This window comes from Phycodurus eques, chromosome 18, assembly GCF_024500275.1.
Source record: "Phycodurus eques isolate BA_2022a chromosome 18, UOR_Pequ_1.1, whole genome shotgun sequence".
In the NCBI taxonomy this organism is placed as follows: Eukaryota; Metazoa; Chordata; class Actinopteri; order Syngnathiformes; family Syngnathidae; genus Phycodurus; species Phycodurus eques.
The window spans coordinates 15,489,129-15,505,682 of NC_084542.1; the positions used below are offsets into that span (position 1 = coordinate 15,489,129).

Here is a 16,554-nt window from a genome sequence, read left to right on the forward strand (position 1 = left end):
TACTGTCGACAACGGGGGAAACCTTCTCTGCGCACAAAATAGTTTCCCTCTTGTATTAGCTTACTGAGAAGAGCGAAATAAATCACGTTGTTAAGAGCTAGCTAGCATTGGGACCAAAGTGTTCCCATACCTTTGCTAACATTGTGAACTGACTTATACACACACACACAAAATAAATCTAAATTAGCCAATAATAGGAAGTGGAAAAATTATTTTTCGGATTTGGCAAGTAATTATTCAATGCCAGAAGCAATTAGTTTTCAGGCTAGCACAAGACAGTTTAGTTTCCAGTTAGCTTCCTGCTCCATGCAAAATAAAAGGACAGAAAAACAGCCAGAGAAATGTGTAAATATAATGTGAGGTATATGTTTACGTGCCTTGAAACGGTGTATGGCTTAAATGAGTAACGGATGTTGTCGCTTGAACAGCGAAATTAGCTGCAACCGTTTCCCTTATAATTTCCACGCAAAGGTCAAAGAAATGAGGTCTAACAAATTGCCGATGTCATCAACATTGTGTTTTAGAGACGGCGTTTTGTGCAACTTCAGAAGCATATGTAAAATTTCCCTCAAGTGCCGAGTAGAAACGTTGCATAAAGTACCATGAGGCTGGTTTTTGTATTGTTCTCAAGAGTTGGCCTTCAAATGGTGGTGAGAGGTTATTTTAGAGCCTGGCTTGCTATCGACTGATTGCATTGCAAACACTGTCCAAACTTCGTGTCAATAAAACGAGAGTCTTGGGAAATCATCAACCTGGTGGGATTTTTGCATTCATTTTGCTGTTGTCACCGATGTGAGTGAATAGATCAAGAATCAAGTAGGCATTTAAATATAAACACATTTCCTCAGATGATGTCATTTGCCCAGTGAGGGTGCCGTGGTGAAAAAGCTGAGTCGTAAGGAAGAGCGCTACGCAGCGCTGTGTTGGATCTTGCGACTGCCCGGAGGAGTGAATGTCAGACTCCCTCGGCAGCTTTTAAATTGGATGTAAACATCTGCATGTAAACATCTGCAGGCCATTAAGACGTTTGTTTGTGGTGGGATGGAGGTCAAGGTGGAGGATGATATCTGTTTTGTGCTCTCAGTTCATTCATTCATTTTGGATCGAATTTTCTCTTAGCCTTTATTTTTGTCTTTCTTTTCTGCATTTCTTTTGCTTCACTACTGTCTTTGAATCCTGTCCCGAGCAGTCTGTGCCCCCAGGCTCAGCATCCCCCTACCCGCCCCCACGCTGGCAGGCTGATGCATGAGTGGCTCGCTTTGACGTCACTTCAGTGCCAACGTCATCGCAGCTTCCAGGCTTGCTCTTTCTCCCACTGTCTCTCCCTTATTCCTTGGATTTTCTTCGGTTATTCCCCCTTTACCACCCCTTCCTTTCACTGCCGCTTGCTTTTTTTGTCATATGCCCCCAGGAATAAGAATTTAGCGATTCCATACCATGATCGGTACTGCTTATCGAGCCGATTCCTGATTGATTTTCTTATAATTTCTTGTTGGGTGAGGGGAATGACATAATACGAATGATATATTGATGTCATCAAAGAAACTGAATATCCTTCAATGGCCAAGTTAGTGGCTTGATCTCAAGGCAATAGAACAGGCTTTTCACTTATTAAAGACAAAATTGAAGAAAACATCACGAGCAAGTAGCGATAGAAGACGTTTTGAAGGCAAACGTATGGAATATTCTTCAGTGACCTAATCGCAAGCCAATATAGCATGATTTCTACATACTGAAGGCAGAAAGACTCACAAAAAAAAGCAGAAACTGAAGAATTTCTGAAGGCAAAGTCTTCAATGGCTGAGTCAGTGGCCTAATTTAAACCCAATAGAGCATGCTTTTCATTAACTGAAGTCAAACGTGAAGGCAGCGGACCACAAACAAGTATCAAGTGAACACTTGAAGACAGAAAAACTCTGCTCAGAAATGTATCAAGATATTTCCGTAATGAACCAGTCTAATTTTTTGTCCTTGCTCACCAGACCTCAAGAAGGTTCCTGCGGTTTTGACAAAAAGCCAACAAATCTTCCGCAACAGCTTGGGGAGAATTTCATGGCATGTGACAAGATGCGAAGATGACCCACTTTTATTTTTTTGTTTTCTCCGTCGTCTCGCTGCCATGGCCGCCCGCGGTCCAGCCTGTCGGATGTTGAGCGGCGCAGCGAGGCTTGCTGGAACGACGGGATAGCGAGAGATGAGAAAACGCTCCTGTCAGCAAGTGTGACACATGCAGCCGGCCTTGTCCCGTGCGGATGCAAAGAGAGGCACTCTGTAACGGTGTAAGAATTGCTTCGCGTGTAATCTTGCTCAAGTTTTATTTTTAGCTGGGAGCTGACATGCATTCTCTATCTGCTTTTGTTTTACTTTGATATCTATCGTGGCACGATGGGGCTGCTTTCTATTTTGAATCCCCTTTTTGCCATTTTTAGTCGCAGCCTAGCTCTTCAGCGTGACAACATTTCATCTTCACCTGTGACAGAAAATGTGTAAAAGCAAGGATGAATCTTTCTGAATGACTTTTACCTTTGGGAAAGCAACGCCCTGAATCTAAAACAATAGAACACAGTTTATTGTTGAAAAGTCCCATAGAGGAAAATCCATTCCTAAGTGAAGAATTTTTTTTTTTTTTTTTACCTTTTGGGAACCTTTGTTGTTGTTGTCGCATAAGGTATTCTTACTTGACTGAACAACAAATTCTTAAACTCTCACTCAAACGGTTTTATCCAAATTTACAGAAACTTAGTTTAGGTATTGTATATTATCAGATTGGGTTCATGCTCTGTTTAACAAGGTAGTTGATTCCGCTATACATTAAACTTCAATTAATTGTTTTTATTACTGTATATTGTGGTCTTGTTTACAGCTGGTGGCGAGTGTGTAGTCTCAAATCGGCTGTCATGTTTGAAAAGGTCTCGGCTTAATCCGGTCGGGGAGACAACCAATTGTGGTTTGGAAAATTTTCACCGTCGCGTCCCTGGTATCAATGATTAAACAAAAGCATTTGGCATTTGCCGAGTGATTTACAGTTCTAATTACATCTTTGAGGTTAGTCATCCGTCAGCAAAAAAGTCTTTCTTAATCTCAGAGATGAATTGCTTTAAAACCAGAAGTGGTTGAGTAGTTAGAAAATTGTTTCTGCTACTCTTTTCTAGCACGTATTACATCGGATGTCGAGCGTAACTGAACTTTGAAAACAAAGTCAAAAGGACTAATGTGAAGAAAAGTCAGCGCGGCTAATCAACATGTACGCCCACAACATTGTGGAGCGACCACGTGTTAAGAGCACTACCAGAACGCGAATTGTCGTTGAAAACAGTTTCCGCAGCACATTTAAGACTCCACAATAATTCATCGGCGAGACCGTTTTGCTTGCTTCGATTGGTGCTGCTGTTTTGTTAGCAACTGAGGTAAAATAGGCTCACCAGTGAACTATTTAATGTCTGTGTGTGAACGAAAGCGTCAAAGAACTGGCATTATTCCTGTTACTACTTTTTGGGGATGTTCTGAGAAATTGATGTGTTAGCGCACAATTGAGCAGTGGTCATTCCTCTTTTTCTTTTTTTTTTTTCCCCTCACACCTAATGAGTTGGATCACAAAACACACCAGCACTAGGATTCATTCTAGACATGACTGACTGCTTAATAAATGACACCAGTGTCTTGTCTGTAGCCTGAAAGCAAAGTCTTGGCTCTACAGGAGAGGAAAACCTGATTAGACTTTTGGGTGCTCTTGTGGCCTTTTTTCAAATGTTAATTAAAGCGGCAACTCTTGTCCCCTTTTTTGAATGTCGTCCCTGTCCAATTACAAACGTGTGTCTCCACATTGTGTGACTCTACCCCCCCCCCCCCCCCCCCCCTTTGTTCATCTGCAACGCAAAGAAGTCATTTTTTGTCTTTGAAAATCCACAATAGTAGGTAAAATTGCAGATGTTTTGTCGGTGAAATGGATAGCAATGCAAGAGAGCTGATGTTAGCGAGCAGGCTACAACCAAACCAAACATTTGATGAGATGTTTGTGAGAAAATGTTTCGCACAAACTTGGTAACGAAGGTTTGGTTTTGGTTAAGAAGGGGTTGCTATGGCAATGGACCATCTTGAGCTCTTCTCTGTGCAACTATTTTCGACATCTATTCGATGTGTCCTCCTCGCTCGCATGTTCCGCTGGAATCATTTATATGCAGTATATATATTTTTCTGAACGGGATTGAAAAATACCTGAACCTTTTGGCGTATATCTGGTGGCGCATCCCCAAACACAGGTTTGTGTCACTGTTTTCAGTTCAAGTCAGCGGCCGGCAGATAATCACTTTCTGCCTCCCAGAAGAACTACTCTGTCGCTTTCTGTGTACAAACATGAACATGTCTATACAAGAGGGGGAGAGTTCTGGTCTCAGAGTTCTCTGGCTCTGTGTTCGAATCCCGACTGTGTGTCGTTTTAATGTTCATATTTTCCCCGGCTTTTTCCTCACATTCCAAAATCGTGCTTTTTATGTTCATTGAAGACTAAATTGTCCATAGGTGCATGAATGCTTCGTTGTTTTAACGAGCCCTGCGATTGGCTGCTGACCCGTCCAGGATGTACCCCGCCTCTCGCCCAAACTCAGACGGATGTAGTGGACGACATCGTGCAGGTGTACCTAATTTTATGTCCATTTGGAGCGAAGAGCAGCAGTGTCGGCGATGCTTTAAATATTAATAAGCGGCTGCAGTGGTGGTCTATATAGTTAATGTAGCGCATTACAATCCATACGCGAGCCAATATTTGGGTGTGTAGTTAAAGAACACACACACACGCATGCCTACACACTTCCACGTACACGTAATATGATGAGCAACACTGTCATCCGATGGGTGCCCCCCCCGACCCTCCAAGCTATGACAAATGACCTCCCTTTACCGAGTCCAGGGAGTGAATGAATGAATATAATCAGCCAGCTCACCCGTGCATCTACGAAGAACTTTGAATCATCCCCCTTTTGCTCCTCTTTTTTATTCATTTATTTATTTTTGCTGCTGCGATGTATTTATTTATTTATTTTCCCCTCAGCTGGAATGTTCACTTCCACTCGGTTGATTGTGTTTATTTCATTACCTTAAAGCTCCCCCCTGTGAGCTTGTTCGTTATAGCATTTTAGGAAAGTGCGCGCGTGAGTGGCGAATGTGCTTTTTTAAAATTCTTATTATTATTATTATGTCATGGCGCTTTCCAAGAGACAGATCTTCGGATCAGGAGTAGCACGGTGCGGATGACCTTCAAATGCCGAGACTCTTGTCCTACGGCTGCCATTTTTGGCACGGATGCGCCGCTGCAGTGCATACTAAGTCTTCTCAACACACACACACACACGCGCACACAAAAAGACTTTTCACCTTATGTATTGCCACAATTTCCTTGACCATAAATCCTCCAGGTTCGGTCGTCCGGGTGTGGAGTGTTACTGCCAGCACGAGAGCGGGGCGGCCGTCATCCAGCTACAGTTTCTCATCAATGAGGTAGGAAACAATCATTTATCACTCCAGCAAGCACAGCGGATGATCATTCGGGCTGTAAACTTTACAGGTATTCGTGTTCAGATTTTTTCAGTACGGAACCAGGTACGTGACACAATGTGTAAATGCCTCTCTCGCCACACGTCCACTCTGTAAACAAACACAGTGCCGCTCAGCCTGTGTGCTGCCTTGAGATACGTTTACTTTGTTGTATCTCAAACAATCTTTCCCCATTGAAAGGAATGTACATGCCAAACTGTTCCAACTTTCCCTTTGATTTGATTTGATGTGCCGCTAATGAGGTTTCAATCGCAATCTCATTAGTTGCTGTTCGTTGCTTAATAAATCCAGGTTGAGACGTTTTCTTCTATACTGTCTATATATACATGTATACTACATGTGACATAAAATCCTGCTCTCAAGCTTATAGTAGAAGTCGTCCCCAATACTGAGTGTCGTTGAAAAAGACTTGGGGGCTGAATCGTGAACGTTCATCCCTGCTAATCGCATTTCCTCCCTTCGAAAAAGTATTAGAAGTAGAGCGAAAGGTGCTTTTTAAGACACATTGGTGGTGTAATAGTTCTGCAGCCCTTCCACAATTTCAGCTGGTCCCCGCCATCGGTCACACGATTATAACAACGGATACCTCTTAGAGGGTGTCAATCAACAGTAAGCGGACTGCTGTTGTATTCAATCTCCTGTTTTTCATCATTCAATGTGATGCACAAAATAGTGTTTTCACTGAGGTCATTTTGAATAATGCTGACCTGCAGCTGCACCTGCATATTAACTCATTCATTGGCAGCTTTATTTATTTATTTTTTTTTGACTGATCTTTCAAGACCCACAGAATATTGTGTTCTGTGATGATTATAACCCTACCAAAAGAAAGGTTGAATTCCAGTTGACGAATATAAACGTCCATGGCATTGAATAAGATAAGTGGTTGTTAATGGTACACCTTTTTTTTCCCATGTATGCTAATTAGGCTTGATGAAGACCTTAGTGCGACCAAGTGCAGCCCTTGTGCAAGTGACTGTCATTAGTATTTTCGTTCTTCTTTACCCTGGGCACGATCACGCACACACACACACACACACACACCTGTGACTCAGCAGCCCTTCTCGGGGAGATGGAAATTATTTTTCGTGCCTCCGACACATATACTTTTATATACATCATGGCTAACCGGGAGAGCGCCAACTGACTCATGCCTGTGCAGAAGACGTCTACTGACTTTGTGTGTGTGCATGTAATCGCAATACTAGATCTTTTTCTTTTTTTTCTTTTTTTTTTTTTAAAGGGGGCGCTGGTGAGCGCCCTGGCGGACGACACAGTGCACCTGTGGAACCTGAGGCAGAAGAGACCGGCTATCCTGCACTCGCTCAAGTTCAGCAGAGAGAGGTGAGAGAGGCGTACACAAGTGCAAATGATTAAAAAAGGTTTTCACTTACCGCTCACTAGAATGTTCCCATGTGAGCAGTGTCACAGTTCAATTTTGTGTGAGCACTAAGCAAAATGTTTGTCTTTGAACTAAGAAAATTCTTTTTGGATGGCTTCCTTCTGGGCCTCAGAGGTGAGCCTACCCGACCACCTTGGTACCTTGTAGTTGGTATGCTCCCAAATTTGTCCAATTTGGGGTTCGACCAAAATTGTCAGAGTCCAAACTGTAGTCTGTGGGGTCTTGTCTTTCTTTTCCTCTAAACTTATTCTCATAGGACAGTGTGGTAAGAGAAGACAAATATCCACCAGAAGATACGGTCAAGTCAGTGGACTAAATACAACAGAAAGTCTCGAGCGGTGTACTTTTGTTGCAGAGTGTCACAGTGCAATGAACCCTCGCCGTTTTTTGTTTCTTTCCTCTGGACGTATTTTTGTGAAATCTTTGCATAATTTCTGTGAAGCCCTAAGATTCTACAAGAGCTGGCTAATAGTAGCAATTGGTGTCAAGGAAGTATGTGGAAGTGATACATCTTGACTGTATCTTCTTTTCCTTTCGGCTTGTCCCTTTAGGGGTTGCCACAGCGCGTCATCCTGTATAAGGAACTCATTTTAGCTTGGGTTGTTAGTGGAAGATACGGAGAGTCTTGGCCGAATGTGTATGTTTTTTGCTCTGCTGACTGGCATTTATTTTTAAGGGTAAGTTGTGTCTTTTTGCAATGTTCGACAAGAAGGAGCCCTGAGTGAAGATGCTCGTAAATTGGGGCGCTTGTAAGTCAACGTACCACCGCATATGATTATCTAACCTTTTTACGAATATGAAACCACAAATATTTGTCATCATCAGAGCCGCAACACAAGTTACAGACCTCAAGGAAGTCCGACAAACTGTCCGCTACGATCAAAGACGGCGTGGTCGGCCATCGGAACCGATCACATCAGGCGGTAGTATCCGTTCCTTTGAAAAGTCGCGGGACGGGTGAAGTGTCAGAAGCGGTGATCTGACGCAGCGCTGACATGACGGACAGGCGGCCACCGGCGACTTTTACGGGGCGGCCGGTGCCCTTACGGAGGCGCTTGACTGCCTCTGACATTTAGTAAGCGTGGCCACCAGCCCCGAGATGCCCTCGCGTTGCCACTTGGCGAGAGGCCTCTTGCTTCGAGGGGGTCTTCAAAGTCGCTTGAGACATTTCGATTTGGAAGACAAGGAGAAAGTTGTTAGCATTGAAGAACTGATGTTTTTTTGTTTTTTGTTTTCTTTCTATCACCGTGCCATGCCCAAGCAGACTTCCTCCAGCTGGGTAGTACACCACGTTTCGAATGATCCCGAATGCTCTCACTAGTCAAAAGAAATCCAGCCAAGCATGTTTAAGCACGGTACAGTATGCCGAGTCGGATACAGCTCGCGGATGTCTGTGTATTTTTGATGTTCGTTTCCCAACTGACAATGTTAGCCGACAGATGTGTGTGTTGGGCTGAGAAAATCTCTACGGAAATTCACGGTGCTATTAGTCGTACTAAAAGTATCAGCCATCTTTTGACGGTTAAAAAAAAAAAAAAAAAATCATTCAATTAAATTAATCAAATTTAATCCGTTAATCATTTTTTTGATTAACGGACCCGTGACAACTAGCCTACTTGCTCAAGTAAGATGCATTAATTATAATTGATTGATTCGTAATGATTAATTACTATAAAATACATTATTCCAGAAAATGCAGTATATTGCTAGTTCTCACCTAAACCCCCATTGCTCTGTTTTTATTTATGTATTTAGTTATTTATTTATGATTTCAGGTGAGGCATTTCAATATTTAAGTGGCCCATGGTTCCAGTGATATATATTTGTTAGGGTACAGCAAATATTTGAGGAAAGGTGGTATGTCACGGTGACAAATATTGTCTTGTTTTTTGTTTGTTTTTTTTAAACGGGAGGAATCTATTTGAGGTGAGGTTTAAATTTGAAGTAAATTTATTACTAGGGGCATGGTAACTAGTTGAGTAGTGTATCAGCGGTTTTCTCCTATTTGCCCCTTTTCTCAATTTTTTTAAGTTAGGGTATGGCATTTAAAAATGTAACTGGACGATGGTTCGAGAAATTATTTGGGGCATAGCAATGGTATATCAGTAGTTGTCTTCATCTTTTTGGGGTGAGGCGTTTTAAATATTTAAGTGGACAAAAGGAACGGGGATTATTTATGCCAACGATTTTAGTAGTATTTCATTCAATGTCACGTCAATCTCTGTTTTATTAATGTTGGGCTTTATACAGTATTAGGGGTGTAGAGACTATATGTCAACTGTTTTGGGGTTTTGGTAGCATTCAAAGTGAACGCAGGCACTTTTTAACTGTGAGCTAGACCCCGCTACCACGCGTGCCATCACAGCTATGCTCGTTTACCGCCTTCAGAAGGTTCCTCTTAACGATCCAAATTCGGAAGGGCGAGCACAGCATCGCCGAAAAGCCCTCCGGCGCAGTCATCCATTCGTACGGAATGACCGAAACGAGGCGGAGCTGAGACAGACTGGGCCTCCGCCAGACAGCGGTGAGTCAGTCTGTGGGTTGCGCTGTCGGGGATGCGAGCGAGAGGAAAAGAGAAATCCTGCCGAGTCACTGTGGCGTAGGATGCTCCGGTCACCTCGTGGCCTCGCAGGAAGCCGGCTGCAGATGTCGACGACGTCGCTGTGGACGCAGGCTGATATGATGGGAGATAATGAGAGAGGGACGTTTAGGGTCAGCGCACATGGATAAATCTAGCACGTTCTGATTTGGGAGGACATTTTCGCATGGCACAAAATCTCTCGCAGTGGAAGACGACATTCCAGGTGTCCTCTCAGAATCAAAAAAACCTACATGATGGGGTTAATTGAAGACTTTAAAATGAGCCGTAAGTGGGAATATCTGTGTCAATGGTTATTTCTCTGTCTATAAAAAGACGACACAACCCTATATATATATATATATATATATATATATATATATATATATATATATATATATATATAAAAGAGACCAACATAAATCATGGGGGAAAAAAATTCTCCTCAATTGAAAAATGAAATGGTTTAGAGAGGGGAACCAAAAATAAACAGAGATGTGATTGCACAAGTGTGCACATTGCAGACAATCATCATCCAGTGGCGAAAATATGGCAAAACAGTGACTTTGCCAAGAACTGGACGTCTCTGTAATGAAAAGACGGGAATGAAATTGGTCAGCGAGGCGGCCAAGATGCTGACAGCAACATCGGAGGATCCACAGGAATTTCTGGCAAGTACTGGCTGTTTAGTACATGTGACAACAATCTCCCATCCTCTTCATATGTTTAGGCTTTGGGATAGGGTGGCAGGATGGAAGCCTTACCGTAGAGAAAACAAAATACAAACTTGAAATCTCCCAAACTGAAAAACATGTTTTGTGTGTGTAGTGGCAATACCGTATTTAACAATCAAAGGTTACAATGATGCTGATACCGCTCAAAAGTACTCCAGACATAGCTGTTGTCGCAATATTTTCTATACGTATTCCTGTAATAATCTGAAAAACACTTTTTTTATTCTTCGCCTGCAAAGGAATTGTCTCTTCAAGCAAATTTATTTATTTTTTTATTCTTGAAACAAAACTCTTCTGAGCTCTTAGATAAAATAGTTGATGTATTTGTATAGTATGTCCTTTTCTCCCTTGCTCTCGTTCTTGGGGGGGGGGTTTGCATGCGGAGGACACAATCTGTCATGTCATTCGGTTCGTCTGAACTGAAACCCTGCGAGGAGATTTGGGCTCAGCGGCGTCTCGGATGAAGAGACTCCTCCAGGCTGGAGATTTGCCACATGAACTATAGTACTACTTTACCCTTAGGGTTGCACCGTTATCGATACTGGTATCGTGCCCAGAAAGACACAGGAAGTCGACCATACCACGAGCACTTTCTTCTGGGTCTCCTCGTGCTGACATGCCAACCAACTTTCACGTTGCTAAGTGAAAACTCTGACCTTGTGCAGCTGAGTTTCAAAGAGTTCCATGTTTCACCAAACTTGAACGATCAGCGCCACAAACACACAATGACAGAAACTAAAATATATCACAGTTTAGTGATGCCCGACTGTCAAGTATACTGTACCGAGCTCAATTTTGGTTCCACCAAAATGGCTTCTTGAGACTTTTTTTCTGGGTTTACTCATGATGGGCGTGCCTTCCAACGGTCACGTGATTGAGTTATAAGTGGCTTTGGAGCAGAATTTTTCAACTCAGTTTATTCGAGTTGTGTCATCAAGCTTCGCCAGCGTACTCCGCCTACATGCAATGACGTAAATTTAAAAGTCTTATTATATTAAAATGGCCCACTTCTATCAAAAATGGGAGACTTCACTGTATCTTTTTGGGCATGGCGTGTTGAAACTTTGTGTTTGTTCATGATTGACTTTCGACTTTTTTTGCGGATCCACTCGCCAGGCTATTCCATGTCAATAGGTTGCTTTGTGGACACGGCTTCGGGGGCTGAATTTTGTTTTTTTTAAAGCCCTGAAAATTGTGATTTAACTCTCTGACAGATTAAAAATAGGATGGAAGTAAATAATTTCAAAAGGGCCTTTGCACCGGGCCTAATTATAAAACATTACTGTCCAGTTGGCCTTTCAGGAGGTCATTTTTACTTACAACCATTAAGGTCAAACTTCCAAACTGCTGACACACTCCCGAACTTGGCATGCAATTGGAGTGGTCTTCGGTGGATCATCCATCATACGAAACCGTGTCATTAGAAACGATGACAATTCACGCGCAATGTGCCGGCTCCCCCTCTCGCTCTTTTTGTCTGGTGAACGTTTGCACGGCTGCGTTTGTGGCAGGCGGTTTCCATCTCCAAGCCGGCGCGTTTTGGCCGGGAGCTTGTAAGCTGCCAACTGACCCTTTGTGTACATTTGTGTTTGTTTGTATGTGTTTCGTGACCACTCCAAACATTGGACATTGGTCATAAAACATTCACACGTGCTCCCATCCCCATAAATGCAACCAATGAGAATGAATTGCTCATTTTCCCCACAGGAAGAAAGGAACTGTAGTCAACTGTCATCTGTTTTGAGATATTTTTCCAATCAATGCACAACTCGGCATCAATTATGCCACACTTGTTCAAACCTTCAAATGACCAAAGGTTGGCTAATTATTAAGAACTCCAGAGTGCACCACATCATTTTTGAAAAATCCATAATTAGTGTATGCCATTTTGATCGAAGGAACAGAGCGGAAATTAGTATCTTTGATGAATTTAATGGCTCACGTGCTGCACCCAAATCCAGGAAAGCCTGGATAGCGACCATTAGCCATGCTTCTTGTGTGTGTGTGGTTTTTTTGGGTTTATTTTTTAATTTTTTTTGATGGAAAATAGTAAACATAAGGCTCGTGTGCTGCTTTTAAGTAAAATGTTTTCACACAAAGTGTGAAATGTCCAAATTTACTAGCGTTTGACTTAATTTAGCCAGCTTTTAATGAGCACAAGCTAACACTTTCAGTTGCGTAAATTCAAACGTCATTTAATTTGCTCCTGCTGTGCTCGCCCATATTTTCATTGGGGGGGGGGGACCATCTTCCTACATCACCGTTCGGCCTGTCGCCAACAGTACGCCCGATCTATTAGAGTGAGTGAACATGCGCTTTAGCGCCTGCTATTTGGGATTTCAGTGAAAGATTGTAGTCTTAGTAGATCAAGTGCAACAAGCCCACCGACATCGCCAACAATCTGTTCAGGAATTAGGGATTTTAGTATCTGGTTAAGTTAGCTTCAATACACCGAAGTAAGTAATTACAAATAAACGTTGCCAATGGCTGGCTTTGTCTTTTTCAATAGTCTGAAACTCGAGCCGGAGATACACAAAGCATCAGCGGAGGGCCAGGGCAACCTTGAAATATTAAGCGAGCCAGATGCGCAAGGTCGCACATTATTATTCTCGGGACGGCGTGGAGGTGCAACGGGAGGATGGATGAAAGCGCGAAATGATGAAAAAGGGATGAGAAGATGAACGGATGGCCACAGTCGAGGAGGACGGAAGGGTTTGTAGCCTCGTAATAAACTCCAATCTGGGAGGAGACTTTAAACTGATGGAGGGCTCAATAATCTTCTCGACGTTTGGCGCGATTTATCGGGAAGGTCCGTCTTTGTGGCTTTCTGTCCCGTAACTCTGTTCTTTTGTTTTTGCTTTCGTAGGATAACCTTCTGCCACCTGCCCTTCCAGAGTAAGTGGCTGTACATCGGCACAGAACGGGGAAACATCCACATCGTCAACGTGGAGTCCTTCATGCTCTCAGGCTACGTCATCATGTGGAACAAAGCCATTGAACTGTGAGTGTTAACCGCATCCGTTAGCCTGCCGGTCAAGTCGCGTGCACGCGTCATGGAAAACTCTGGCTGTCCATTCACATGCGAACAGAATATAATCATCTGGTTTACCCGAGGTTTTGCGTGATTGAGCAGTGCAAAATGTCTGCAAAGTGCGGACCAATACTTAACAATACAAATCTCAATGGGAACCGAAGTCATTATATTGCCACCGTTGCAACGCACAGCCTATCGAGTGCTGCGGAGGGATGCTGCGTAATCACTATTTCCAAAAGGTTATTGTTGTTTAAATGGAATTTTAGAGACGGCACGGTGGACGACTGGTTAGCACATCTGCCTCACAGTTGTGAGGACAGGGGTTCAAATCCCGGCCCCGCCTGTTTGGAGTTTGCATGTTCTCCCCGTACCTTTGTGGGTTTCCTCCCACATCGCAAAAATGTGCGTGGTAGGTTGATTGAAGACTCTAAATTACTCTAAAAGGTGTGAATGTGAGTGCGGATGATTGTTTGTTTATATGTGCCCCACCTCTCGCCCAAAGATTGCTGGGATAGGCTCCAGCACGCACGCCAATTTAGTGACTATAAAGCGGTACGGAAAATGGATGGATGGGTGGAATTTTAGATCAGCAAAAAAAATATATAAAGATATAAAGACTCTCCTCCGGTAGGCAGCCAAATGTTTCTCATAGCGCCTTCAATGGATCTGTCGGCTTGACAGGCTCCATTTTATTTCCCTGCTGTAGAGACTTAAATTATTCACCGGAGCGTTTTGCTTCACACATTACCCCCTCCTGTGCGAGACTGACTGTGTGCGCACCATGAGGGACTAGCAGAGGAGGGTTGGAACAGGTGTCCGCCAAGATCGGTGTACGATACACGAAGACGTCTGAGCTGCGGGGGAGATGAGACGAGGCGAGAGTGGAGCAGGGAGGCACGAGGGGACAGGTGGGAGTGTCGGGGGGTGGGGGTGAAGCTTGTGGTTTTCGAGAGAGGTAGGACACGTACGCAGGAGAGGAATGATACAGGAGATGAGCGCACGTCGTGATAAAAGCGCTTTTCCCGTTACAGGAGGAGCGGTGCAGGATAGATGTGGATGATGAGATAGAAAGCGCCGATAAGGGCCGGCTGCCGGCTCTAAGGACACACGCAGTAACTTTGACTTCACTTTGACAAATTGCTTTTTAATGGTGGAGACGGTGTTCAGTATGCATTGAGAAGAGCATGACTCATTACGATTTCATTCCAATGTACTCGGGGGCTATAGTTTGCTGGAGGTTGAAGTTTTTACCCGAGATATTTTTTTTAGATTTAGTCGCATTTTAGTCATTTCAAATTGAGTTATATTTCAATACGTGATGGTTTTGGTTAAAAATGAGTCTTTTAATAAATGCACATCTCGTGTTGCATAATTTTAACAAAAATACATTTTGATAGTTTATTAACTGCCAGTCATGCGGTTAATAAACTATCAAAATGTATTTTCATTTACCCCCCTGTAAGCTTTCTGATCTTTGGTGAAATGATGTATCTGTACTATTGAGTTTCTTTGTTTTGTTTTTGTATGACTTCGAACACAAATGTAGCAGCAACCCATGTGGACAGACAATATAGTCACTCATATCCTCTGTGAATAACGACTAATATTGCCGCAGCTTACCGAGTCGTAGTTCTTAAGTGACACTCTTCTTCGATTGTGTGTATGACTGTATTATACTGCCGTCCAGTGGTCAACTCGTGCACATCAGAAGGAGCCGCAATAAATGAATCATGTTGCAGAAACGATCTCATTCTTTACTTTCTGTTTCATTGTTATTACCATGTTTTTTTTTTTTTAAAGTACAATTTTATAGAGTGCCATTTTCATTTTTAAAAACACATTACAATTCAATGTTTCTTTTTTTTTTTGCGGGGGGGGGGGGGGGGGGGGGGGCTGCAATATATTAATGGCATTTCCATTCATTTGAAAACATTTGTCAATGTACAGATTTGCCTGCTCGTTCACATGCACACACCTTGTGGACATCTGCCTATTCACAGATATAATAATCTGCTGTGGTGGGTTCTCCCTTAGTCCTTCCATCACAATGTGTTTTAAGAGGTGTAAGGATGAGATATTCTTCCTCTCTTTCTCGATGCAACATGTGCCAGCAGCAGTGGCTCTTATTTGTGTCTTATTATGACTGTCACATCGTTCTCCATTACCTTTCGTTATTAATTAGTTCGAACAGGTCAAATTCATCCAGAAGGGCTCATAGTAGCATTGTTCAGCCATGGCTTGATGCAATGAGACTCTTGACCCTTGTGTGGACTCACATCGCTGCGGTCTTAAAGTGTTTGCGTGTGTGTGTGTGTCTGTGTGTTTGTGGACTTGATTCATGGCGATGGTCAGTGGGTACAGAAGTGGGACAAAACATTCAGAGCATAGCATGACACATATTGCATTGTGAAAGTGTTTGCTTTAAGTCCTGTGCTCCTCTTTTCATTTTCTACCGCTCTCGCATTCACCCCACTTTGCTCGTGAAAATTAATGACGTTTCTGCCCACTCACATGAGTATTTTATGGCCCCAAATAAGCATTCTGTGTGCATGTTAGAGTATACTGTGACCACAAATGATTTTTTTCCCCCCCTCTCGGTTGTATGTTTTAAAAGCATCGTTAAGTTTGAGCAAAAAGCACATGAACACGGTGTCGTAGTCAACATCTGGTGTTGATGCCAGGCCAGTGACATCAAAAGCCCCTACGGCAAGAGCTTGTTTGCGGCATGGTCCTCGCATGTGCAGTGTGTGGCCTCATCTCACCTCAGTTGGGTATGTGCTTGATGTAATATTATGTAAAGCTCCTAATTAAAGCTAATGCAGTCAGCATTGTTCTACCGTTGAAAGATTGACAAATGCAATGTTTGGTTGCCAGGTTAGTCATGCAGTATTGCATTATCAAAGAGCACAATTCGTACGCAAGGAAATTAGAAGCGCTTTATGGCTACATACAATTATAAGAAGCCAAATATAATAATTCCATAAAACATAAAGCGGAGTGCATAAAAAAAATTATGCACAGCTAAATAGAACTGTTTTTAACCGGATCCGAAATTCTCTGTTGAGGTTTCACAGCTTTTGGAGTTTTTGCATCTGCACAGTGAGCAGTTCAACAGGCCCATGTTAACCTGCCGTCAACGTCATGTAGATCTGAGTGTCATCTGCATAGTTGTGGTAGGACACTTTATAACTACATAATAACAGATTGAGCAATAGGGGTCCCAGGATTGACCCCTGGCAAACACCACTGCTCTTTG

General features: G+C 42.9%; 1 protein-coding gene across 3 annotated transcripts in view; it reads left to right on the top strand.

Moving 5' to 3' along the window:
- stxbp5a (syntaxin binding protein 5a (tomosyn)) overlaps window positions 1-16,554 on the top strand; it is a 67,228-nt gene that overhangs the window by 21,604 nt on the left and 29,070 nt on the right. For all 3 annotated transcript variants that reach the window (XM_061703988.1, XM_061703987.1, XM_061703989.1), the window contains exons 4-6: window positions 5,412-5,493; window positions 6,794-6,894; window positions 13,131-13,265. In XM_061703988.1, the coding sequence (XP_061559972.1) occupies window positions 5,412-5,493; window positions 6,794-6,894; window positions 13,131-13,265 (318 nt within the window). The remainder of the gene's footprint in view (window positions 1-5,411; window positions 5,494-6,793; window positions 6,895-13,130; window positions 13,266-16,554) is intronic.